Here is a 26482-nt window from a genome sequence, read left to right on the forward strand (position 1 = left end):
GCATAGACTTTAATGGCGCTGCTTTGCATGCGGGACTTTGCGCGCGATCTAAACTTATCTAAACTTATCATGCCTAAACTTATCATGTCTAAACTTATCACGCCTAAACTGGCTTTTCACCAGCGTGGTGCAATGGTTATCACGCCTAAAGTCTCTAACTGGGTTAGCACCGCTTTGTGAATCGAGCCCTAAATGTGCAGTATATCAATATTTGAACTGCAGCTTTGGCAGAGGAAGTGAACGTTTAAAATACATTTATGTTGGCAGATAAAATACTTGAAGATTGTGGGTTGAAAATTGGATCTTGTGTATAATTTATATTAATTATTTGTGGGGGTCGTCCTAATATACAAGCATATTATAGAAGATGGGTGTATAAGAGCTGGGTGTATGAGAGCTTCAAACCATTTATAACCATTTGGCAGTGCTGTACAAACAGCAACAGTCAAAATGCCAGAACAAGCAAGGCTTGGCCAATAAAACATAATAAATATTAGAGGACTGAAAAATTATATAAAAATATATATATCCATATCTTAAAACAGGACTTGGTTTACATTATAAAATCAAAATCAGAGGGCATCAAAAATCTTGCAAAAGACTCTCTTCAAGTCTGAAAAATGTGGGACTTAATTACTAAAATAACCTATGGATAATAAATAGTCTATGCAAATATCTGTGTGTATAAGATAAAAAAAATTGTGAAGAATTATAAAATATCACTAAACAACCTTTCGATAAATATTGTAGATAATAAATAATAAAAATGGAAATAATTGTATACACACACACACACACACACACACACAGAGTGTGTATATATATATATATATATATATATATATATATATATTAATCAAACGAGGAGTTGCAGCACATGGCTCTTTTATTGAGCAAAATATGATATATAGACAGACGTTTCGGTTGTCCCCAACCTTTCTCAATGTCCAACCGACAACCGAAAAGTCTGTCTATATATCATATTTTGCTCAATAAAAGAGCCGTGTGCTGCAACTCCTCGTTTGATTATTATATTACCTGGAGGTATTGGGCTACCTCAGTTGCAGGGGCACACAGATCCATAAGTTTGTTGATGTGAGCTGCTGAACCCCCTTGGACTTTATATATATATATATATATATATATATATATATATATATATATATATATATATATATATATATATATATAGATAGATAGATATAGATATACACACACATACATACACATACGCACATATATACATTTACACATATACAAATATACATACACACACATACATACATACATACATACACACACACATATGCAAATAAGGGAACAAAACATTCAATCATTCATATTCCCCAAGGCAATATTAAGGCCATTAGGGGTTACAGTGTCCAACTGTAGTATCCAGAAGGTTTCTCGATTGCACAGAGGCCTACATCATTTATATTTGCTGTTATTATCTATGATCTGTTCAATAAAAGTTAATTTCAGCAAGTCAAAGTTCTTATTGTGGGTTTCATTGAAATGTTTATGTAGGTAGAAAAAAAACAAAGTCTTGTAAAAGTAGTAATACCTTTTAATGGCTAACTGCTAAAGTTAAATAATGCAAGCTTTCTGGGATCTAGTCCCCTTCTTCAGGCATATTTCCAGATGTAAGCTGAAGTAAAACACTGATGCAGGTAAATAGTAAACACATAGATGGCAGTTGTGCTGGTTACTGTTTAGCAGTTAGATGTCAGGTGATCAGCAGGCTGGAGCCAGTGAGCTCATGCAAGCACACATGAAATCTAGCAGGTTTCTGAAAATCATGAAGCCAAGTAAATCATGTTACATAAGGAGTCGTGAATCCCATTCCACAATTTAAACCCTCTGTTAATGTCTTAAACATCTTCATAAATTTGAACTCAGAAATCTTTCTTGGTTGTTCAATTTTTAAAGTTGCCCTTAAGAACAAGTACTTTGAGATCTTGCATGCTGTGTCCTGGTTCACAGAAGTGTTGGCCCACTGATGTGTCCATTTTACCCTGATTAAATTTAAAGCGCTGATGGTGCATTCTTGTGCGCAGTTTTTGTCCTGTTTCTCCTATATAGATTCCTTTTGAGGGGCATTTCATGCAACGTATCATGTATACAACAATGGATGACTCACAGGAAAATTGGTCTGGTATTTGATGATATTTCTGTGAGTTTGGTATTTGTATTTGGCTTGTGCATAAGATATAAGGGCAGGTCTCACACCTTGTGTTATTTCAGGGTTATGTGCCTGGAGTTTCTGGTATCGATAATGCACTTCTGATAATCATTTGTCACAAATTGGGAGATTGTCTGAAAGCAAGGAGTGGTAAATCAGGAAAAAACTTCTTTCAGGCCTTTGTCTTTGTGAAGTATCGGTTGCAGGGCTTTCGATATCTTCCTCAGCATCTTTAATCTTGGGTTGTAGGTGACCACTATTGGGACTCTGTTGTTTTCAGTCTTTGGGGTGTACTTCAATAGTTCCTCTCTAGATTTTAAAGTTGCTCTGTGTATTTGATTATCAACGATTTGTGGATGATATCCCTGATCTATGAATATATTACGTAGCGACATAAGTTGTCTGTCTCTGTCCTCTGAATGTCTTTTGAAATGTTTAGAGACGCTGTGCTTGTCACAACCTTTTTCGATGTTTTCTCTATGTTTATTTAGTCTGTTACAGAGGGGCTGTTTGGTGCATCCCACACATTGCAGTTTGCATGGGCACTCTAAAAGATATATCACAAAAGAAGTCTTGGACGTTAACACAATTGGCGAATAGGCCAAGTTTGATTGTTTGTGGTAGTTGTGAAACTCTTTTTCCATTTTGTACACTTTTACAACATAGACAACATTTTCCACTACATCTGTAACAGCCTAAAATTGACATTATATTCTTTTGTTGTTGTTGGTTTTTATCTATTATTTTGAGTTGGCTTGGTGCTATCAAATTACGTATAGTCTTGCTTCTTCTAAAGGTTATAACTGTTTTTTTGGGGAGGATACTTTTTGTTCAGGAAATGTTTCTGTAAAATAATTGATTGCAACTATTCCTGAAGAAAAGTTATCCACCACAAATTGTCAGTAATACTCTACAAAAAGCCTCGCAACTGAGTCAAAAAGACTGTCTAGTACCTACTAACAAAGATCAGCCAAGCTCTAACTCAGAAAAAAGAAAAATTAACATTGTTATGAATTCCTCTGGACAGCACAGAGTGTTGAACGATTTCGAAAATTCTTTCTTCTAAATGATCCCCTCTTAAAAACAAAGCTGCAGTTCAAATATTGATATACTACACATTTAGACTCATGGGAGCCAGTCATTTGCATATTGATGACATGGCTCTCCAAAACCTAGCCCTTGCTTTTTAACCTCAACCCTGATTGGCTCTCAATCCTGATTGGTCCTTTCTAACCTCAACCCTGATTAGTCCTTTTTTAAAAAAACGTTTTTCTAATTGAACAGGAAATTATGTATTTAACTGCCTTGCAAACACCGTTGTAACTCTTTGCCTAATGAAAGGAGGACTTGGTCTCCTGAAACACGTTGCAATCTATTTTAATAAACCTCAATCAACACTATACGGCAGCCGTGGTTTCTTCTTTCCTACACGCATTGCTGCATTACAATTAGACCACCACTCCAACTGCCCGTAAACTGCCTGTGCAAGACTCACGGAGCAGCGTGGAGCTTTGCTTTTTGATTCCTCACTCCTGGAGCTGATGCTTTGAAATCCTCTACAATCTGTTTGTGCTATCGCATATAGCGGACTCGCACACAGACAGGGTGTACAACCTCAGAGCCGCTCGCTGCTTGCCAACAACCATCCGAGTGAAGGAGGAATCCAGCTGCCTTTGTGCTTGATCCCTGGCTAGAGCGATAAAAGCCTACACGCTGGCTACTCCTGTACAGGTTTGCCAGCAACTTCTAGAGAGAGATTCTGAATTGACCCAATATACTGCTGTACTGTTCCCCTAAGTGCACTCTGTCTCTTCTTGTCTCAAACACAGATACTTTTGCCACCAAGGTGGATAACAAGAACAGCACCTTCATCCTCCCCCTCTTCCACCCTGCCACACTGATCTTTTCCTAATACCCTTTATGAAGGGAACCCCCAGATGCCAGCCCTCACCCGAGACAAATTAGTGTAGGAGTACATAGTACCCCTTACCCAATTCCACAAAGGGTTAAAAGAAATAAAAACAAAATAACGAAAAAAAATAATCTTAATTAACCATGAACACTTACCTTTAAAAAAAAATGTTCCCATTCCAATATCCTCAGAAATTATCCCACACCAATGTCCTCTACGAGCTTGATTGAAGATCTCCACTGGCCGCCGCCACACACTACCGCTTCCCACTGCAGGTCCAGCTATACTAAGTATAGCTAGAGCTTAAGCATCTTTAAATTTCCCTCCAAGGCTCCCAATTGGTCTATCAGCAGACTCACCTCCTCACATTCACATATACAAGACTTCTCAGGTGCTTCATCTCTCTTCTGGAATGCCCTTCCCCAACACATCTGTCACATCCATCACTCACCAACCTTTGAAATCTTTAAACGTTCCCTCAAAATTAATTCCTTCTAACAAGCATATGATCTAACTTAAGCCTTTCCTCCTTCGACTTCTGGTCAAGTTGTACTCCTCACTGGACAACCTAAACACATACTGCCTGCATGAATACTGTATATTACCCCACCTCTTGCCCCCCTCCCATTCCTTTAGATTGTAAGCTTGCAAGGGCAGGGCTTTCTCACCCTTTTTTATCTTGTTAATTGTTATTAATTTGATATCTTGCACTCTGTTATACATTTTTATTCATCATGTTACATTTGTCACTGTAATTACTTGTTCAGTATGTTGTACCAGTGTCAATATTTGATGTATACCATTGTCTGTTTTAATATGTACCCCATGTTTGCATTTCTTACTTTGTGCAGTGCCACGGAATACCGTTGGCACTTTATAAATCAATAATATTTAAAATCAGATTAGAGGGTTGATTTATAAACTTTTTATATTCAATTATATTTTTATAATGAACACATTTTTAACACATATCTACATGTTTTAACATTCAGGGCCAGGAAGAACTGGCTTCCATTGCACCCATTGCTAGAAGTATAGCGATGGTTGGGAATTACAGTACATTCCCAATGTACTACTACTAACTGTGTTTTTGCTGGGAAATCTGCAACTGCCTTTACAGAGATCATCTAGACCTACTAGGTTTAAGAGGAACTTAAACACAAGATTGAACTTCATCCCTATCAGTAGCTGATACCGCCTTTCCCACAAGAAATCTTTACCTTTTCTCACATTAATTATTAGAGGGCTCTGTGTGGCTGACATTGTGGTGAAACTCCTCCCACAGTGTGATGTCATGACCAAACAAGCAGTATCTACCGCTATGCATAGAACTTTCAGTAAATGAACTAAAGTTGTCTCCACCAGTGATAAATGTCAGAATGTAAGTCAGTGAGTGGAAAGATTTTACAATGAGAAAACACTAACTAAATAATCTATAAATTAATATATATATATTTTTTATACATTATGTCATTTTCACTGCATCTCCTCTTTAAGGACTGTTGTTCAAAGAAAAAAAATGATTACCCTCTCCTTCTCCTTGATGATATCTTCTAATTTCTCCGTCATCGTTTCCTTCTGTGCTGCCATCTCCTTCTTCAGCTGTTGAATGATTTCCTGGAGGCGTGTCTTCTCTTCCTCTAGACTATTTCTTTTCCACAATTTTTCTTTCTGTCTGATTTTATATTCTGTTCCTATTTCCTCATTTTTGTTATAGTCCTCTGAAACAAAAATTAAACGTGATCTTTAAGTGAAAAGATAGAATGTGTATATATCGTTTTTGACCTATAAAAAGTACAGTATAAATGTGGAATCTGCTAGGCCCCAATTCAGGATAGTCATACCCACACAGATTGCCACCCAATGTGGCAAAAACATTGATCCCTCTCTAATCTGAATCCTCACTGTTTCATTTCTCTTGTTTTTCTATCCCTGCTTTTCATTGCTGTTTGGTCAAGGGACCCACTCCTCACTGCACACAATTCAGAGATGTAATGGCAGTCATAAGGAAGAACCCCTTTGTGTCTGTGCAAAAGAGGACCAAATTAGGGATTTACAGAAAATCTGTCATTTTTATCCGCTTTAGAACAATATCAGCAATTTTACCACAATTCTACCTTGTCCCTGTGTTGCCTATCTCTCACAACGCTCGCCTATCTATACCTAACAAAAACCCTCCCCTATATATGCCTAACATGAACACTTCCCTATGTATTTCTAACAAGAACCCTGCCCCTATCTATGCCTAACAAGAACCTTCCTTTATCGATGCCTAGCCAGAACGTTCCCGTATCTATGCCTAACTCCGCTATTTTTTGTGTGCGCCCCCCCCCTCCCCCCGCCACTTTCTCTGCCCAAATTTCCAGGTTTAGCCTGTCACTTTCCAGCTGTGGCCGGTATTTTCATACTGTATGTGTCCATGGCAACCACATTTCCCTGGTGCCGCTCGTGCCCAAATAGTCCATTTTAACACCCACTTTTTCAATGAGTAAAGCAGTATCAGTGGGGAGTGGCTTTGGGGTCGAGGTGAGAATATCAAAATGACAGAAGGATAAAAAAAAAAAGACATTGTTGCAGGTAGAGGGCCTCTGTTTAATCAGCATCAACCACTTGCCCTCCTGCAGGATGAGTATTTTCGTCCCTAAAAATAGAATAAAAATTGCTCCCAGGGTGGTAGATACTCATCCCTCTGTTTGTGCGGCCATCATGCGTGCGCCGCCCATACCCCCCCCCCCCTCTCCCACAGTAGGGCACTGATTGGGGATTAGGAACATATGTTTCTAAACCCAATCTAAGTGTTTAAATTGAAATGATCACAGTTGCAATGAGCAATGGTAATCATTTCCTTGTGAAAATGACTGTCTCTGTCATTACCTGTTGGTAGAACTCAGCTTAAGCTGCGCTCTAAACAGACCAAAAAATGTGTGGTAACATCTAGTGGCCAAAAGACTGTTACAATAAAAAAAAAATAAAAGTACATTTCCTATCCCTTTAATAAGCCCCTTAATGTATTCTGCTCCCTCCCTGCCCCATATAACTCAATTGTAAAAAAATAAATAAAAATAAAATAAAGTTAGAGAAATTAAAAGACAATACATAAAATTGTTATGTTAAGGACTTAGCTTTTAAAATATGTATGCTATGAGGGTGTATTACTGTTATTTTTTGCAAATAAGGTAGGAGTACTGAAAATTACATAATGGAAAAAATACACCTTTATTCCCAAATCGAATATTTGTCACCATACATTGTGACAGGGACATAATTTAAATGGTGTAACTGGGACAAATGGGCAAATAAAAATTGTGGGTTTAATTATTTTTAAGTACAGTAACATGTTTTATTTTAAATCTACATAATAGCAGAAAACTGAGAAATAATTAATCGTTTCCATTTTATTCTTATTATTTCTGTTAATGCATTTAGAATAAAATAATTCTTAGCACAAAGTACCACCCAAAGAAAGCCTTACTTGTGGCAGAAAAAACAATGTATAGATTATTTCAGTTTAATAAGTCGTGATAAAGTTATTGGCAAATGAAAGGACTTAGTGCTGAAATGGGAAAATTGCCCTGGTGTTTAAGGAGAAAAACCCTTAGAGGTGAATTGGTTAAAGGTACATCTTAGTATTATAATGCTTGCCCCTCCACTCCCCTTCCCCCTTCCTTAAAAGTCATTCATAATGTGCAGTATTGCCTCATAAAATGTGTCAGAAGAAATACTGTAAAACTGAAAATATTCAACACAGTATCGATGTGAATAAAAATGATATGGTAAAGTATCAATGGTTTTGTAGCAAGACAATTATGCAGCTTCTGCCACTGTCTTCAATTAATAATAATTGCTTAGAATACATTAAAGATAATCTGTACTGTCCGATTTGTACAATAAAAAACATTCCAATCAAGTCACTGTGATCTCCTGGGTCCCACTTTGCCATTTCCGCCGCTCCACGCCGCCATCCTGGCTTTTAATCGCCAGTTTTAGGCAGTGTTTACAAACAAAAAACATGGCCGCTAACCAGGAAGTGATGTGTGTATATATGTGTGTGTATATATATATATATATATATATATATATATATATATATATATATATATATATATATACTACAAGCTTTTATTACATAGTGAACTCCAGTCAGGGATTCTCAGTTTCTCAGAATGGGAAAGCTCCCTTCCCCCTCAGACAAGCTGAAATTGAGAGCATAGAGCTGTCTTTGACTAATAAACAATGCACACACACAGAGCCTGCAGGAGGCGTGGAGGAGGTTGCATAACTTCTCCCTATCACAGCAGAAGCAGTGCATTCCTCTCTGGCTCAACAAGGCTTGACAAAGAAAAGAAGATTAGATATATTACAAAGAGAGTACAGCTAGAAAAGGCTGCAGTAAGGCAGACCACATTAGAACAGGTATAGGAACTTATAGGATAGAAGAAATAAGGCTAAAAATTGTGTTACAGAGTCTCTTTAAAAATGTTAAAGTAATATTTCAGATCAATTTCCATGATAAAGAACTCCACCTTTGTTCTTCAGTAGAGAGGGGTGTGAAAATATTACTCACTTGCTTCATTCCCATAATCCACAGATTCCATAGTCCCACCAAGAGTAAGATTTCCAACATCACTTTCAGGTAGTGGCCCATATGCAATTCACTTTTTCACCTAAGTTTTCCCATAGGAGAGAAGTTTTCATCTTCCTTTTAAAACAACTTTTTAGCACTCTGCAATTGACAAAGTACTAAAAAGTAGGTGAAAAATGGCTGACAAAATTATTCTGAATATTTTATTGCTTGCTGGTGGCTTAAAATGCATTTTATTGATAAGGTATGAAAATATCACCTAGGAGAAAACTAAGGAGAAAAAGTGAATTGCATATGGGCCATGGATGTTTGGGAACATCACCCGAAAATAGAATATAATGGCATCAAACTTTTCTCAGGGACCTCTATCTCACCCTGTCTTTTCAAAAACCTACTAGAAAAATTTAATAAAAATAAGATGATAATATTAATACAAAACTTAAATTAAACTTAATTTAAACATGACAAACAATTACAAGTGTTTTTCCCCTGTGTTGCATTCCATAGATTTCTCAATATAAATAAAAAATTGCAAACCTGTCAAATACTGAAAAAAGGATTCATGTAGCAATGGCAAATAGTAAATAGATTTTTGTACCAGAGTGGAGTTAGCTTTTACAACGTGTTAAACATAAACTAGTCCTGTCTATTTATATGGTAAGTTGAACACATGCACGATTCACAAAGCTTTTTTACCTGTTTTCCTCTGTTTTCACCTTATCTATAATACATTTTTTTTTCAAATTCTTGATTTATTAGAAAATTTTTCTTTCCATATAAAACTTCCATACACATTTTCTCTATATATATATATAAACATCTGGGCAAAAAAAAAGGGTGCATAGGTTATCGATATTACATACATCGCATATATATACATACGAAACTCCATTATATATCCCAATAGGTTAATACATTATCATATTCTCTTCTGCACTCCTTAGCCTCTGCTCATAAAACTTCAAAACCTAAACTCAATCATCCACTTCAGAGGTTTTACCTGGGGGCTTTTAACCTTACACATCCCCAAATTACCCATTTCCTTCCCCCAATTACTCATGCATCCTCCATTCATTCTCACCCACATGGTCTTCTTTATATTTTGCTGTTCTATTCGCCCTTTCCCCCTCCTGCACCTTCCCCTGTACTTTTCCTTTTCTTTATTCTTTTTCTCATATGTATTATATGTTTGTCCCCTCTCTCAGTCTGTTTCCCCCCTTAATTGTCTTTATCCATCTTTATCCAGTTCCCATTACCTGTCTATATTCCGCAGTCTTGGTAAATTCATCCCACTTCTCCCAGCACACTTTAAATTGTTCCTCTTCACCTTTCAATGTACATATCATCTTTTCCATGCGTTGAATAAACAGTATTTTCCGGAAGTACTCAATTAAAGGGGGGGCTAGATGTGATTTCCAATGCCTAGCAATGATAATTCTAGCCGCATTTAAAAAGTGTCGGCATATTGATTTTCTATATTGCTTTCTCCCATAGTCGTTATGATGTAGCAGGAAAAAAGCTGGATCATCTCCTGGAATTAGATCTGTCAATTCTACAATGTACTTTTTTACTTCCACCCAGAATCCCCTTATCCTTGAGCAGCTCCAAAAAACATGCATAAATGTTCCCTCCTCAAACTGACATCTCCAGCATCTCCTATCTGAGTCCGCATATATCCCTCCCAGCCTGACCGGAGTCATATACCATCGTGTAAGAATTTTAAAGCCGGATTCTTGTATCCTTGCTGATATTGAAGTTTTGTATGATCTTTCTATTATTCTTCCCCATTGTATATCCGTGAACGTAAATTCTAAATTCTCCTGCCATTTTTCTCTATAATGGATTATCTGATCCTCCCTGTTCACAAATTCCCCATATATCATAGTCAAAACTTTTTTTGGTCTTTGTTTCATAGCACATATTTTTTCAAATTTAGTTAACTCTCTACAGAATTCCTCTTTTTTCCCCTGGGTCAGAACAAAATGATGGTACTGCATTAGTCTCCACCAATCCAGTCTCAGATCTCGGAACTCCTCTCTGATTTCATTTAGTGTTTTCCAATTCTTCCCGTTTAGTAGTGCACCAGCCCTAATCTCTATTTGAACACTTGCCTCCTCCTTTATATTCTTTCTGCAACCGGGTTCAAAGGCGGGGTTATCTAATATTGGCATAAGCGGGGAGGGACTCATAGGCACAGGGATAGGTACTGTCTGGCATATATAAAGAAACCTAGGCATAGCATTCATTTTCAGTGTGTTAATTCGGCCCAACATTGTAAGATTAAGCTTTCTCCATTTAAGGAGATTTCTTTTAAGGGTAGAAAGCAGGGAACAATAATTTAATTGGTACATTTTTTGAATATCCACCGTTATTTTAATCCCCAAGTATGTAAGGGCCTCCCCCTCCCACCTAAATGGGTAATTGGCTTTTATATTATTTACTTCTTTAGGTTGCTATTTTAATTCCCATGGCCTGACATTTATCCCAATTAATCCTCAAGTTTGATAATCTTCCATACCTCTCAAACTCCCGCATCAGGCAGGGTAGGGATATATGCGGACCCCTCAAATAAAAAAGCAGATCATCTGCGAATGCCGCTACCCGATGTTCCCTCTGCCCAATTTTCACCCCATTGATATCAGGATTATTCCTGATAATATTCAAAAAAGGTTCGAGGATCTATAATACATTTTTAAGCTCCCAGAGAGCAAAAAAAAATAAAAATTGAAAAACAATATAATTAAGGTAAGAAAAGTAATATTGAAACAAAGTTAATCAGGAACAACTTACTTTGAGTGATTATTTTGCTTGTAAATGGGATGAAAGGTTATTGTTATTAATTAGGAGGAAAATAAGTAATTTATTAGAAGTTTTGTAATTGTTCCCATTGGACATATTTTTGAACATATTTTGGACATATTTTCTCTCTCTCCAATTCTTTTTTATTCAGAAATATCATTATTTTATGGTTACTGCTTTAGGGAGATCATCTCTTCTACCAAGCACATCTGAACAGAATGTCCTCACTGATCGAAGACCGCAACCCAAAGACCTTTCACAGGCAAAGAACACACAGGAAGGTAGGCCTCAGAAAATATGATATATCCTGTTGTGGAGATCTGTAGGTAAGTGACTGTGGGCCTGATTCACAAAGTGGTGCTAACAGTTAGCACGCTGGTGAAAAGCCCTTTAACATGCCTAAACTCAGTTTAGGCATGATAAGTTTAGGTGTGATAAGTTTAGGGGTGATAAGTTTAGGCATGATAAGTTTAGGTGTGATAAGTTTAGGCGTGATAAGTTTAAGCACCAACTGGGTTAGATCAGCAATGCACAGCTGATCAAAAGTTTTGCAAAGTCTGGTGCACTTTGCATAGAATTTAATGGTGCTGCTTTGCGTGCGGGACTTTGCACGCAATCTAAACTTATCTAAACTTATCATGCCTAAACTTATCACGCCTAAACTTATCACGCCCAAACTTATCACGCCTAAACTGGCTTTTCACCAGCGTGGTGCAATGGTTATCACGCCTAAAGTCTCTAACTGGATTAGCACCGCTTTGTGAATCGAGCCCTGTAAATCTATGATACCAGTGTAGAGTAGTGTGAATGATAAGATGAGTGGCATAATATACCCTGTTTGCCTAAAAATAAGACCCTCCCTGAAAATAAGCCCTAGCATGATTTTTTAGGATATTTGAGGATGCTCAAAAGATACACCCTACCCCAAAGAAAGCCCTAGTTCCAGTTCATAAAAAAGTCAATTTAATGAATGTACAGGCAGTTGGGGTATACATGTAAATACAATACAATACAATAACATTTGTAAAGCGCTTTTCTCCCATAGGACTCAAGAACAATTGAAAAATATTCTGGCAAAAGGATGCAACATGAAAGATAGACCCTTGGCCTCGACCAAGAAACCCCAGAAAACAATTGCATTCAAAATACTCTGCCAGACACAGCACAATAAGGGAGGGCAAGTGCAGAACTCTCAGTAAATATACATTATTGATTGTACATAGGAAAAGGAATTGTCTAAAGAAATTAATGATGGAATTCAGGTTTTAGAGAATTGTGCTGTTCCAGAATGCCATGACATGACTATATTTGAATAAATAGTGATTTTGTTGTTTAAGAGTAAACATAGAGGCCCATATGCAATTATCTTTTTCTCCTGGGTGATATTTTTACATTTGTCAATAAAATGCATTTTAAGCCACCAGAAAGCAAGAAAATGCTCAAAATAATTTTGATAGTACTTTTCCATTTATTTTTCGGTACATTTTTAGTTGAAAAGTACTGGGAAGTTATTTTAATTTGAAGATAAAAAATTATAATTATGGCCCCATATGTCAAGCTGTATAATTTTTTAAGTCCTACTGGTTATGTCTGTTCTGTGAATCTGGACATGGACAACTGTTGACTTAGAGGTCTTTTGAGTAGAATCTTTCAGATTAACCCAAAACAATAAACCTTGAAATAATAAACTGATAAGTCTGATAAGTAATGGAGATGAAACTAACTTGCAGTGCAATGCTAGTTTTGTAGTCCAAAGTAGCTAATTACTTGGGATGCCATTGGGCCTGTGCATGTCCACAATAAAGTCTTAACTTGAATATACAATACAATACAATACAATACAATACAATACCCTACTGCTACTACTTAACTTGAATATATGTGAGTAATATGATTGTTAGTTACACATATCAGACGATATTGCCAATTAAACATTAAGAATGAGGCACTTTATCGTTACATTTATATTTCCAATTCATGCATAAGGCAGACTGTATTATACTTTTCTGAATTATGCAAGATGTATGCAAACTTATGTTTTTGAATCATTATACTGATTGTATGTTAATGTAACATTAAGACTAAGGGCACTTTTTTATTAGATTTAAATTTTGCAATATATGCAAAACGCAAGTTGTATGCAAATTTGTAATAAGTGCAACTTGTTGACAAACTTTATATTTTTGCTTGATTCCACTGATTGCACTGTATGTAATTTAACAAGAAAGAGGGCACTCAATTATTAGATTTATATTTGCAATAAATTACTAGTGCTTTCGACAAAGGTTTGTTGTGGCAACGCTATTATTTTTGTGAGGATGAGAACTTTGGGAAAACACCATATAGTATTTTTGTAAAAAAAATCTTATCATGCAGATTTTGGGTGCATCTTCATGAATATTTTCTCTCTGGCTAAGCTAAATAAATGAATAAAAAATGGTATTTTCAATACCAAAAATAATTTTCTGAATTTTACCAGATTATTCTTTTTTTGTGGTGTACTAGACATATACTGGAACAAAGACCATGATCAGCATCTTTCTGCTTCATGTGGACTAATCCCAGGAATAAACACAGGCTTCAATGTTCAATGTTTCTCTAATTAGTGTATGAAGGCAGAAGTGGTCCATTAGGTTAACAAAGGTTCTGATTTCCAACTGCCTACTGGCCAAGTAAAGTGAAGTGCGGCACAACACTGTTAATGGATAAAATCTTAGACTGTTTCAGAGCCTTTGAATGTTTTTTTTTTTCACACATCACCTATTATTTCATAAGGGGTTCCCTGGCATCAATTGGAAGGCCAATATGATAAATCACTAAGGGCTCTAATAAAAGGCTGTACTAGCAAATAGAAAAACATATATTTTACAAATTGAAAGTATAATAATTTTACAAATTGAAAGCATTGAAGTATGCTAACAATTCAATACAAACATGGTAATGCCAGCTCACTTTTAAATATATATCAACAGCCCTTTTCTATCTGACAAATAATCATATGCAAACATCCATGATTTAAAGGTGTGCATTATACATACAATACTTACTGTATTCCTGTGCTTTTCTTGGTGCAGAAAAATCTTGCTGTCTATTGAAGATATTTCTGATGTCTTTGAATGAGGCGGCCAGTGGTGGTGAAGATGTTTCACCTAAAAAAGGAGCACATGAAATTATTAAAGCGAGTTTGTGAGCCACAAAATAAAATTCCATTTACCCACTGCTTTATGTTTATTATGTAGTCTACATCCTGACCCAGCATTGCATGCATTTCAATATAGCCATAAATGTGTCTGTTGTAATGAATCTTATATCAGCCAACCTGGTTCCATTTGGTACATTGCCGGGGAGAGGGAAGCCTGTTATCACCCCTCCTACATTCCTGCTCCTCCCTAATTGGCTGAGGGCAGTTCAGTGTAACATGAGGCTGAGAAGGGAAATACACCTCACCCCTCTGCAGAAGCTTCTGAAATACAGCCTATGCCTGTGCTCACATGTGTTTACAAAGCAAGCTAGATATGACGGTGTAGTTTCTAGGAGGAAAAAAAAGAGTAAGGGAGGAAATTATATCAGGATTGGCTTCAGTCAGAGGCAGTAAAAAAACGAAAATGCCTGAAACTGTTTTCTCTTTATTTACTATGCAAAAATTTACTGATATCAAACCGTGGACAGTACAATACACATGTTATGTATGTAGAACACATATTTATCTACTTTTTTACAGGCTAGTATGACTGTCCCTGCTGCTTTAAAGTGATCCTGAGAGGAATACTGAGTTACCTGGCTTCTATACTGATGCTCTCTGCATGTAACAGTATAAGTCACATATTCGCAGAAACTATCGCAATCTAGACATGCAATCCGTCTCTGATGCCCTGGCACCTCTCCTCACACAATCCTTCACTGACCCAGACTCAGCTGCTATACACTACAACAGCTCCATTGCAAAAGTCATGGATGACTTCGCCCCCCCTCGTCAATGTCCGCCCTCACCGTGTATGTCCGCCCTCACCGTGTCAGTCGCCAACCCTGGATGACTAAAGACACTAAACAGTTAAAAAGATGCTCTAGAGCAACGGAAAGGCATTGGAGGAAAAGTAACACAAATGAGGACTTCATCTCATATAAAATGGCCTTGAACAAATTCAGAAACACACTCTCTGTGGCAAAACAGGCCTATTTTTCCTCCCTAATATCCGCCCATGTACACAATCCAAAACGCTTGTTCAGCACCTTCAACTCCGTTCTCCATCCCCCTCCACCTTCATCTTGCTTATCAGCTGAAAAATTTGCAACATACTTCACTGATAAAATTGACAAAATCAGAAGTGAATTCTCCACGCAGCCCTCAAATCCCACCTCCACACCTCTCATTGACTGCTCTCTTACTGCCTTCTCTACACTCTCTGAACATTCTCTCTCCTCTATAATATCCAAAGCTAATCTAACCACTTGTTCTTTGGATCCTATTCCCTCCCATTTCATTCTGCAGCTATCCTCATCTCTCATGTCTGCACTAACATCGCTTTTTAACCTGTCCCTCTCCACTGGCATCTTTCCATCGCCACTCAAAAAGGCTGTTGTGACACCACTACTTAAAAAACCATCTCTAGATCCTACCACACTCGCCAACTACCGCCCAGTCTCACTTCTCCCATTTGCATCCAAACTAATTGAACGCCACATACATGCAGAATTAAGCCATTATTTATCAGCTAACTCCCTACTTGATCAGTTCCAGTCTGGCTTTCGCTCCAACCACTCCACGGAAACGGCACTTACCAAAGTGGCCAATGACCTTCTTACAGCTAAATCCAAAGGTCAGTTTTCCATACTCATCCTTCTTGATCTGTCATCAGCATTCGATACGGTTGACCACACAGTACTCTTACTAATACTTTCAAATGTAGGAATAAAGGACCTTGCTCTCACATGGTTATCTTCCTACCTCTCTGAAAGGTCCTTCACAGTCTCCTACTCAGATCAGATCTCTTCTCCGCATGCTTTGTCTGTCAGGGTTCCTCAAGGCTCTGTCCTTGGTCCCCTCCTCTTTTCCATCTACATGCACGGTCTTGGTGAATTAATCAACTCATTCGGGTTTCAATACCACCTGTATGCAGATGACACGCAACTGTACCTCTCGGGCCCAAACCTTAACTCCCTCCTCAAACGTGTTCCTGACTGCTTGTCTGCTATTATTATTATTATTATTGATTTATAAAGCGCCAACATATTCCGTGGCGCTGTACAAAGTAAGAAACAAACATGGGGTACATAATAGACAATGGTGTACACTAATATACAAGATACATAATTAGTGACAAAATACAAAAAATGATACAGCATACAGAGTACAAAATACAGAAGTGGTAATGACAGTGATAAAAGTAACATGATGAATAAAATGTATAATGATTTCCAAGACACAAAAGGGGGAGAGAGCCCTGCCCTTGCGAGCTTACAATCTAAAGGGAATGGGGGGAAAAAGAGGAGGGGTAGTATACGATAAAATATATAAAGGCAGTGTGTTTTAGGATACCTAGTAGGAGTGCAATTTGGTCTTAGGACAAAGGGAAGTGGCCTAGGGTAGCGCATATGCTTGTCGGAACAAATTAGTTTTTAGAGAGCGTTTAAAAGCAACAAAGGTTGGCGAGTGACGAATGTGTTGTGGGAGGGGATTCCAGAGAAGGGGAGAAGCGCGTGCAAAATCTTGTAAGCGGGAATGTGAGGAGGTGATTCTAGAGGAGGACAACAGAAGATCGTGTGCAGATCTGAGATTGCGATTGGGTTTGTATCTGGAAATGAGTGATGATATGTACCGGGGAGAGAGATTGTGGAGAGCTTTGTAGATTAGGGTTAGGAGTTTGAACTGGATCCTCTGGTTAGTTGGCAGCCAGTGAAGTGCTTGACAGAGAGGGTCAGCTGAGGAAGATCGAGAAGAAAGATGAATGAGACGAGCAGCTGAGTTCAGTACCGACTGGAGCGGGGCCAGTTTGTTAGAAGGTAGTCCACAAGTAGTACATTGCAGTAGTCCAGACGAGAAATTATAAGAGCATGTATTAACATTTTGGTTGTGTCTGCTATATCCTCCTTCATGTCCTCTCGCTTCCTAAAACTTAACATGAGTAAAACGGAACTAATAATTTTTCCACCGTCTCTGGCCACCTCTCTGCCTGAAGTAACTATAAATGTTAATAACACTCCCATAACTTCAGTTCCCAAAGCATGGTGCTTGGGGGTAATATTTGACTCTTCTCTCTCTTTTATTCCTCATCTTAACTCCATAACCAGCTCCTGCCATCTCCAACTCAAAAATATATCTCGCATCCGTCCCTTTCTCGCCCAAGACACAACCAAAATTATTATTATTTTTATTATTTTTTATTTATATAGCGCCAACATATTCCGCAGCGCTTTGTGTGTGCATACATGTTAATACATGCTCTTATAATTTCTCGTCTGGACTACTGCAACGTACTACTTTGTGGACTACCTTCTAACAAACTGGCCCCGCTCCAGTCGGTACTGAACTCAGCTGCTCATCTCATTCATCTTTCTTCTCGATCTTCCTCTGCTGACCCTCTCTGTCAAGCTCTTCACTGGCTGCCAATTAACCAGAGGATCCAGTTCAAACTCCTAACCCTAATCTACAAAGCTCTCCACAATCTCTCTCCCCGGTACATATCATCACTCATTTCCAGATACAAACCCAATCGCAATCTCAGATCTGCACACGATCTTCTGTTGTCCTTCTCTAGAATCACCTCCTCACATTCACGCTTACAAGATTTTGCACGCGCTTCACCCCTTCTCTGGAATCTCCTCCCACAACACATCCGTCACTTGCCAACCTTTGTTACTTTTAAAAGCTCTCTAAAAACTAATTTGTTCCGACAAGCATATGCGCTACCCTAAGCCACTTCTCTTTGTCCTAAGACCAAAATTGCACTCCTACTAGGTATCCTAAAACACACTGCCTTTATATATTTTATCGTATACTACCCCTCCTCTTGTTTCCCCCCATTCCCTTTAGATTGTAAGCTCGCAAGGGCAGGGCTCTCTCCCCCTTTTGTGTCTTGGAAATCATTATACATTTTATTCATCATGTTATTTTTATCACTGTCATTACCACTTCTATTTTGTCACTAATTATGTATCTTGTATATTAGTTTTCACCATTGTCTGTATTATGTTTGTTTCTTACTTTGTACAGCGCCACGGAATATGTTGGCGCTTTATAAATCAATAATAATAATAAGTCACTGGCCCAGAATGAGCATGCAGATCAGATGCTGTGACTCTGGTGTGACTCCACTAGCTGTATGCTCCCTGCAGATGTGTGACTCAAAACACAACTAAAGACAGAAGCTCAGCATGACTGCCAGACAACTGGCATAACAGGCATAATGGAATGACAATGGCATCCTCTGCTTTACTCTCACTATAGGTTCCCTTTAAATAGGTAAGATAATAAACAGTTAGGAATTGAAGCAAGAGTGAAATACTCAAGAAAAAAAAAAACGCATAAAATTGTCACGAAAATAACACTTAATCCAACTTAATTCAACTTTTGAGCAAAAAGGCCACCGAAAATCTTTTTTTGTAAAAAGTTTGTGATTAATCACATTTTTCATGAAATTTTACACTGAAAATCATGTATTTTGTGCTGTTTTCACCGTAAAATAGCAGATTTTTCATGTTTTCACAAATTTTCACCATACTTTTCTCAAAATCGAAAATACCATTTTCGATGCGAAAACGACTTTGTCAAAAATAAATTCAAAAATACAAAAATACTTTGCTAAAATACAAACAACTCTGTTTATCACTATAAAAACATCAATGGCTGTAAGAAAATCCTAGTGCAAAGAGGTAAGGATGAGCAGTGAAGATAGTAAAAAAATAAGTTTCGTATTTTTGCCTAATTAAAATTGCAATAGGATGGAGAATGTAACCAGATACTTTCTGCTGTTCACTGAGTGGTCATTGTTATCATATCAAAATATGCACCAATAACTCTGAATGACCACTTCGGAATATAAATACAAGCTGATTATTCCACCAGTCCTGCCAAGGGATGTTGTGATTACTCCAATCATAGTAGTTATGTTTATAATAATGATATAATTATGTTTTATAAACCCTATTGGTAATATACTTAATTGTATTCATTTTTTAAATCAGCTGTCAACTTTATGTGCCAAATGGAAATGGTTCCATGGAAATACAGGAATGTAGGGTGTGGTGTTCAAAGACAATAGAATACATAGAAATGTGTATTGTCATTGTAACAACCGAAATTGTACAGCAAAATTCTAAAGTGCAATTTTCCAGCAAAAGCAAAACAACATAACAACATTCCATTCCTACATACATTGCATTACACACACCCATTATCAACATGGCAGCATTTACCTTAGATATGGCACTACAAAGGCTCAAACAATCCCCCCCCCCCCCCCCCCCCAAAAAGGTGACTTTTGCTTCGTTGGACTCTACGTCAAGAGGCTGGTGCCTCATGAGCCTCTAAGTAGGTCCAGTTCTGCTTCTATGTATGATTGATTTTTTTTGCTGAAAATCCTTACAGTATAATTGACAGGGATCTCTATTGGACAGTGATCTCCATAAAAATAATTGACTTTTTCCCCAGGGTTTCCCATTGGTCATTACGCTATCAGTGTACAGTGTACTGCCCTGCTCTGGTGGAAAATTCACTGCTTTTACCAGGCATAAATGTATACCTGCAAAACCTATAAGTAAGGAAGGATGCATTTCATTTAACTGTATTTAAAATTTGCTGGCAATTAGTGATGGACAGAAATTTTGCCTAATCGTAGTTTCACATCCACAATGATGATGCAAAAAAGTGATGCAAAATTTCAGAATAAATTGTAATAAATTTAATTTGTTAATTTCACATACATTTTGCATAATTTTCATGGCAATTTTAGTGGTAAATAGCAAAGTTATTATCGCCAAAATTGCCATGTATGTTAAAAATAGTGGGAATAAAACAACATTTTTTTTTTTAAATAGACCTTGTAGTTTTTGAAGAAATTGATTTTAAAAATGCAAACAAAAATATTTTTTTAAACTGTCATTTTTCTGTGTTTAAAAACTGTTTCCTTTTATTTTTAAAATTGATTTTCTTAAAAACTGTAAGATCAATTATTTGCCTTGTTCCCACTAATCGCAATTTTGCTGCCAATAGCATGTATGGGGGCTTTGCTATTAACCGCTAAAGTCAGCAACAAATTATACAAATATTAAGTGAAATTACGAGTAATTGCAAATTGTTATGAAATCAATTGAATGTCCAAATCATAATTACGTATGGCTGTAATTGCAAAAATTACACAATTTTTTGTGTAATCGTATTAAGAATTTGATTGCTATTACGGGCCAAAATTAACTGAAAGATCATACTAACATTTTTACTTCTATTTACAATAATTCTACTCCTATTTTCTAAACTTTTTTTATGGAAGAGCCTTGTTATCACCTAACTGTGCTTCATGGTTTGAATTGGCTGCCAATTGTACAAGAAAACTCGCTAAGAAAAATGGAAAAGTTTGCTCCCTCATCCTTAATAAAAAAAAACAATGAGCTTTATGTTGGAACTTCAGGTCTCAAAAGCATAATATTTGTTTCCCTGTGGGTTTTATAATACATTTATAGCCCCAAGCTTTGTCTTGAAATGTGTCAATGTATGTGACATTAGGAATGGAGGAGCTCTATCTATTTTTGCAGTCTGTCCCCAATAAAAAGTTCCTATTTATAGTCCTATCACCAAAATGCATTTACCAAAATGGTAAAGGGGCTTGTGCTGGCCACCATCTTAACAACGTAAAAAAAAATAATTTCCCCACAGAAATCTGATGGTTGTCTAAAACGGTGAGCACTGAAAAGGAAAACAAGAGTCTGTAGAGAGAATCATGGAAACTGAAGGCTGATGTCAAAAGTCAAGACTGTAGAACAAACCTATTTTGAGGCAACAGAATAAAATTAATGTAGACAAGATACATCACATTAGAGGGAACTTTTTGCTATATGAATGTGTTCTTTTACATATACAGCACTGTGGCTTGGTCATTACCTGTCTTTACATTAATTAAAGTAGAGGCCAATTTGAAAGCGGTATCTTGATTGACCTCGCTGCATTCCTGCAACAGCTTATAAATGTCATGAAGCTGTAAGAAAGAATTAAAGTGAATGATTACCGTAACAAAGATTCACATATGGGTTTATTCATAAAGCAGCATTGTGCTGTAACTCATTTTTAATAATGTGTAAAGTCTTATCTTTAAAGCTTAATGAAGAACTTTACCTTATATAATGCACAGGTGACAACATCTTTACTGTTGGCGGGTGCATCACTGGGGAATATCAGTTTACTTTGTGTTTCAAAGCCAGCAAAAATAATACCTGAGTATTCAGCATATCTAATCATCCTAGGCTAAATGTCTTTGGGAGGAGGGCAGAGATGGGCTTTCGAGTTGAAAGCTGCTTGAATTTGAAATTTTAATGTGGCTTGATTAAGGCAGGTGTGAGCATGGAAGACGAGGGGTTACTTAACCAGAAGTCAGTTGGGCTCCTATGCATATCACTCACACGCGACCTATGGGATGCACTTCCTCCTTCAAGGAGGAAGTGCGGTAGTAAGTCATGGAACGCGTCCAATAGGTCGCGTGCGAGTGGAGTGATCCGCATAGGAGCCTGACGGATGCTCACACGCTCAAACCTGCCTTAATCAAGCCTTATTACAATTTCAAATTCAAGTGGCTTTCAACTCGAAAGCCCTTCTCCAAGGGTGGGACTACATATAAATATAAAGTAATATATAGATATAGAAGGTGGATGTGCAGAATTTTCTACATTCTACTGTATCACTGGAGTTCCTCTTTTAAAGAGACTTTGTAATAACATTTTCAGCCTTATTTCTTCTATCCTATAAGTTCCTATACCTGTTCTAATGTGGTCTGGATTACTGCAGCCTTTTCTAGTTGCACTGTCTCTGTAATAAATCTAATCTTATTTTCTTTGTCAAGCTTTGTCGACTCAGGGAGGGCCTCTGCTGTGAAAGGGACAAGTTATCCACTCCCCCTCCACTCCCCCTGCAGACTCTGTGTGCTTCGTTTATTAGTCACAGACAGGTCTCTGCTCAGTTTCAGCTTTTCTGTGTTGTGAGGCCAAGTGGGGAGGGAGCTGCTGCCTGTCACATGCTAATCCCAGACTGGAGTGCAGATAATTCACTATGTAATAAAAACTTGTAGTATACTGTAGTATACGGTAGCATTATATATATATATATATATATATATATATATATATATATATATATATATATATATATATATATACACAAACATTACTTCCTGGTTAGCGGCCATGTTTTTTGTTTGTAAACACTGCCTAAAACTGGCGATTAAAAGCCAAGATCGCTGTGCGGATCGGCGGAAATGGCAAAGAGGGATCCAGGAGATCACAGTGACTCAATTGGTATGTTTTTATTATACAAATCGGACAGTACAGATTCTCTTTAAAGAACCACCATCCCAAAAAATTAAAATACATACATATAAGATGTTCATTTGTTCCAACGTAAAATGTAACATATTATATATTTTTTTCTTATGCTATCACAGTAGGTAGCAAAAATGCAGATCTCACAGTTTTTAGACTAGTCCTTGTGCTAATTGTAGATCCTCAATTTTCATTACTTTCTTGCTCAACACCGGTGTCTGACCTTATAATGTTCTTCTGGAACAATGAATGGTGAAAAACTCAAGCAGATGCCTAAAACTCCTGCCTCTGGCTCTAAGGGCTCGTTTCCACTATTGCGTTGCGAAATCGCTGCGGCAAAATTCGCATGCAGATGCTAATTTTGCATGCGAGTGCATGCGAATTTTCGTGCGAATTCGCATGAAAATTCGCATGGATGACGATGTATGCGAATTTAACCATGGCAATGCCGGTGTGCTTTTCCATTGATTTCATGCGAATTCGCATGCGAATCCGCATGAAAATTCGCATACCAAAACAGCATGCGAATTTCCTATTAAATACATTAGCGGCGATTCGCATGCATTCCACTCGCAGGCGAATTCTGCGGCTCTTTTGTGCGTTTTTTCACCGCTGAAAAAAACGCACCTCAACAACGCTACAGTGGAAACAGGCCCATCCACTTGCATTACATGTGCGAATCTGCATGCGTTAGACGCATGCGGATTCGCGATAGTGGAAACGAGCCCTAAGTTTTTGGGCAGAAGAGCCTTATTTTGATCACTAAAAAAAGAACCTTTTTGCACACTGACAAATTACACATATTGACTTTTTTTCTGGGTGTAAAACAATGCATCCATAGTACTATTTGCTAGCATGATACAAGTTGAAGATCACTCTAAAAGACTGACATGGACTTAGTAATTTTTTTTGGAGTGTATTCAAGGTTAAGTTATTTAAAAAAAAAAAAAAAAAAAAACAGGGACAAGGTAATAGAGAAAAGTAGTGTATAGTGTTGCTGAAGCAGTGTCTCCTACTGTCCCACTAAGCTCCCGAGGAAGGTTCTTAGGGTATGTATACAACATGAGTAGTGTAAACTGCAGGGACCGTCCGGGAGTTGATATCTCAGGGATCAGTTCAGGGCCAAGTGTAATGCAGACACATTACTAGCCTGTAGGTTAAGTAAGGATGATGCTTGGTGCATGATAGAATGGTATGGGTAAGGAGTAGAGCAATGCCCTAAACCTGTGCTCAGCTGAGGTGATCTGACACTCTGGATATGCATCAGGACCACAGTACACATGCTGAATCCTTGGATGAAGCAGCCACAGTGGGGTGTGTCAACTGAGAGCCATCTAACTGTCATTTCTTGGGTTAGCCAGTCAACAAGTCTGCAGTTGGCCCTGTACTAGCTCACGTGGAATGCTTGCTTGATAAGAATTCCCATATCGAGACAGGCAGATTATTGGCTAATAGAGATGTAGCGAACGGTTCGCCAGCGAACGGTTCCAGGCGAACATTGGGGGTTCGCGTTCGCCTGCGACAGGCGAACTTTTCCGGAACTTCGATTCGCCCCATAATGCACTATGAGGGTCAACTTTGACCCTCTGCATCACAGTCAGCAGGCACATTGTAGCCATTCAGGCTACAGTAAGCCCTGGAGCCCCACCCCCCCCCCCCCTTATATAAGGCAGGGTCCGGCAGCCATTACACTCACTTGTGTGCCTGCTAGTGAGAGGAAAGATACAGCTGCTGCAGACTTGTTCTTCTAGGGACAGATTAGTTAGGTTCTTGGCTGCTTAGTTTGCTCCTGGCTGATTGTTATTGCTTTTATAGCACCCTAGCTCTTGTCAGAGCTCATCCTGTACTTTTTTTTTTACTGTGTGTCAAACTGACACTTTTGTTGCATGCACAGCCTTGCTAATTGATAGTGTGAGTGTGCCACTCCCAGCAGCAGCCCAGCACATTCAGTGACTGACTGCCTATGTGTGTGACAGGGAGCTGCACATTGTACTACCCAGTACTGCATATACCCAGTACATGTTGTGTTTACTTAACCCACCTCATCACTGCATATACCTAGCTTTGTGTTGAGTGAATCCAGCTCACTGCATCCTACTACTACCTGTTGTGTTTACTTAACCCACCTCATCACTGCACATAACTACCTGTAGTGTTGAGTGAACCCAGCTCACTGCATATACCTACTACCTGTTGTGTTGAGTGCATCCAGCTCACTGCATATACCTACTACCTGTTGTGTTTACTTAACCCACCTCATCACTGCACATAACTACCTGTTGTGTTGAGTGAACCCAGCTCACTGCATATACCTACTACCGGTTGTGTTGAGTGAACCCAGCTCACTGCATATACCTACTACCTGTTGTGTTTACTTAACCCACCTCATCACTGCACATAACTACCTGTAGTGTTGAGTGAACCCAGCTCACTGCATACACCTACTACCTGTTGTGTTGAGTGAACCCAGCTCACTGCATATACCTTCTACCTGTTGTGTTTACTTAACCCACCTCATCACTGCACATAACTACCTGTAGTGTTGCGTGAACCCAGCTCACTGCATATACCTACTATCTGTTGTGTTGAGTGAACCCAGCTCACTGCATATACCTACTACCTGTAGTGTTGAGTGAACCCAGCTCACTGCATATACCTACTACCTGTTGTGTTGAGTGAACCCAGCTCACTGCATATACCTACTACCTGTTTTGTTTACTTAACCCACCTCATCACTGCACATAACTACCTGTAGTGTTGAGTGAACCCAGCTCACTGCATATACCTAGTACCTGTTGTGTTGAGTGAACCCAGCTCACTGCATATACCTACTACCTGTTGTGTTTACTTAACCCACCTCATCACTGCACATAACTACCTGTTGTGTTGGGTGAACCCAGCTCACTGCATATACCTACTACCTGTTGTGTTGAGTGAACCCAGCTCACTGCATATACCTACTACCTGTTGTGTTGAGTGAACCCAGCTCACTGCATATACCTACTACCTGTTGCGTTTACTTAACCCACCTCATCAGTGCACATAACTACCTGTTGTGTTGAGTAAACCCAGCTCACTGCATATACCTAGCATCCACCCGAGATGGACAAAATGGACAAACCAGGTAGAGGAAGAGGTAGAGGCAGACCCAGAGGAAGGCCACCAGGCACCGGCAGGTCTGTGCGAGGTGGTGTTGCTGTGATTTTGTGCGGACCTGCCCCAAAATACAGTGCTCAGAAGAAGGCACGTGCCATCACTTCCCAAAATCGTGAGGAGGTGATTGAGTATTTAACACAGAACACCTCATCTCCTGCAGCCACCAGCACTACAACAAGCACCACATCCGCTGCATTTGACACTTCGCAGGAGTTATTTGGTGGTGGTGGTGGTGAAATCACCGATTCACAGCCACTACTGCAACAACAAGAAGAAGGCGCAGGTACACCACCTCCTACGTCTGAGTTAGGTGGCGATAGTATGGACGTAT

General features: G+C 38.3%; 1 protein-coding gene across 1 annotated transcript in view; it reads right to left on the bottom strand.

Moving 5' to 3' along the window:
* The window catches only part of LOC137525991 (guanylate-binding protein 7-like), a 91457-nt gene that overhangs the window by 22234 nt on the left and 42741 nt on the right, over positions 1–26482 (bottom strand). Inside the window, exons 8-10 of the mRNA XM_068247200.1 lie at positions 21569–21662; positions 14523–14624; positions 5622–5815 (exon numbers count right to left, since the gene is read on the bottom strand). Coding sequence (XP_068103301.1) covers positions 5622–5815; positions 14523–14624; positions 21569–21662 — 390 coding nt within the window. The remainder of the gene's footprint in view (positions 1–5621; positions 5816–14522; positions 14625–21568; positions 21663–26482) is intronic.

This window comes from Hyperolius riggenbachi, chromosome 7 (genome assembly GCF_040937935.1).
Source record: "Hyperolius riggenbachi isolate aHypRig1 chromosome 7, aHypRig1.pri, whole genome shotgun sequence".
In the NCBI taxonomy this organism is placed as follows: domain Eukaryota; kingdom Metazoa; phylum Chordata; class Amphibia; order Anura; family Hyperoliidae; genus Hyperolius; species Hyperolius riggenbachi.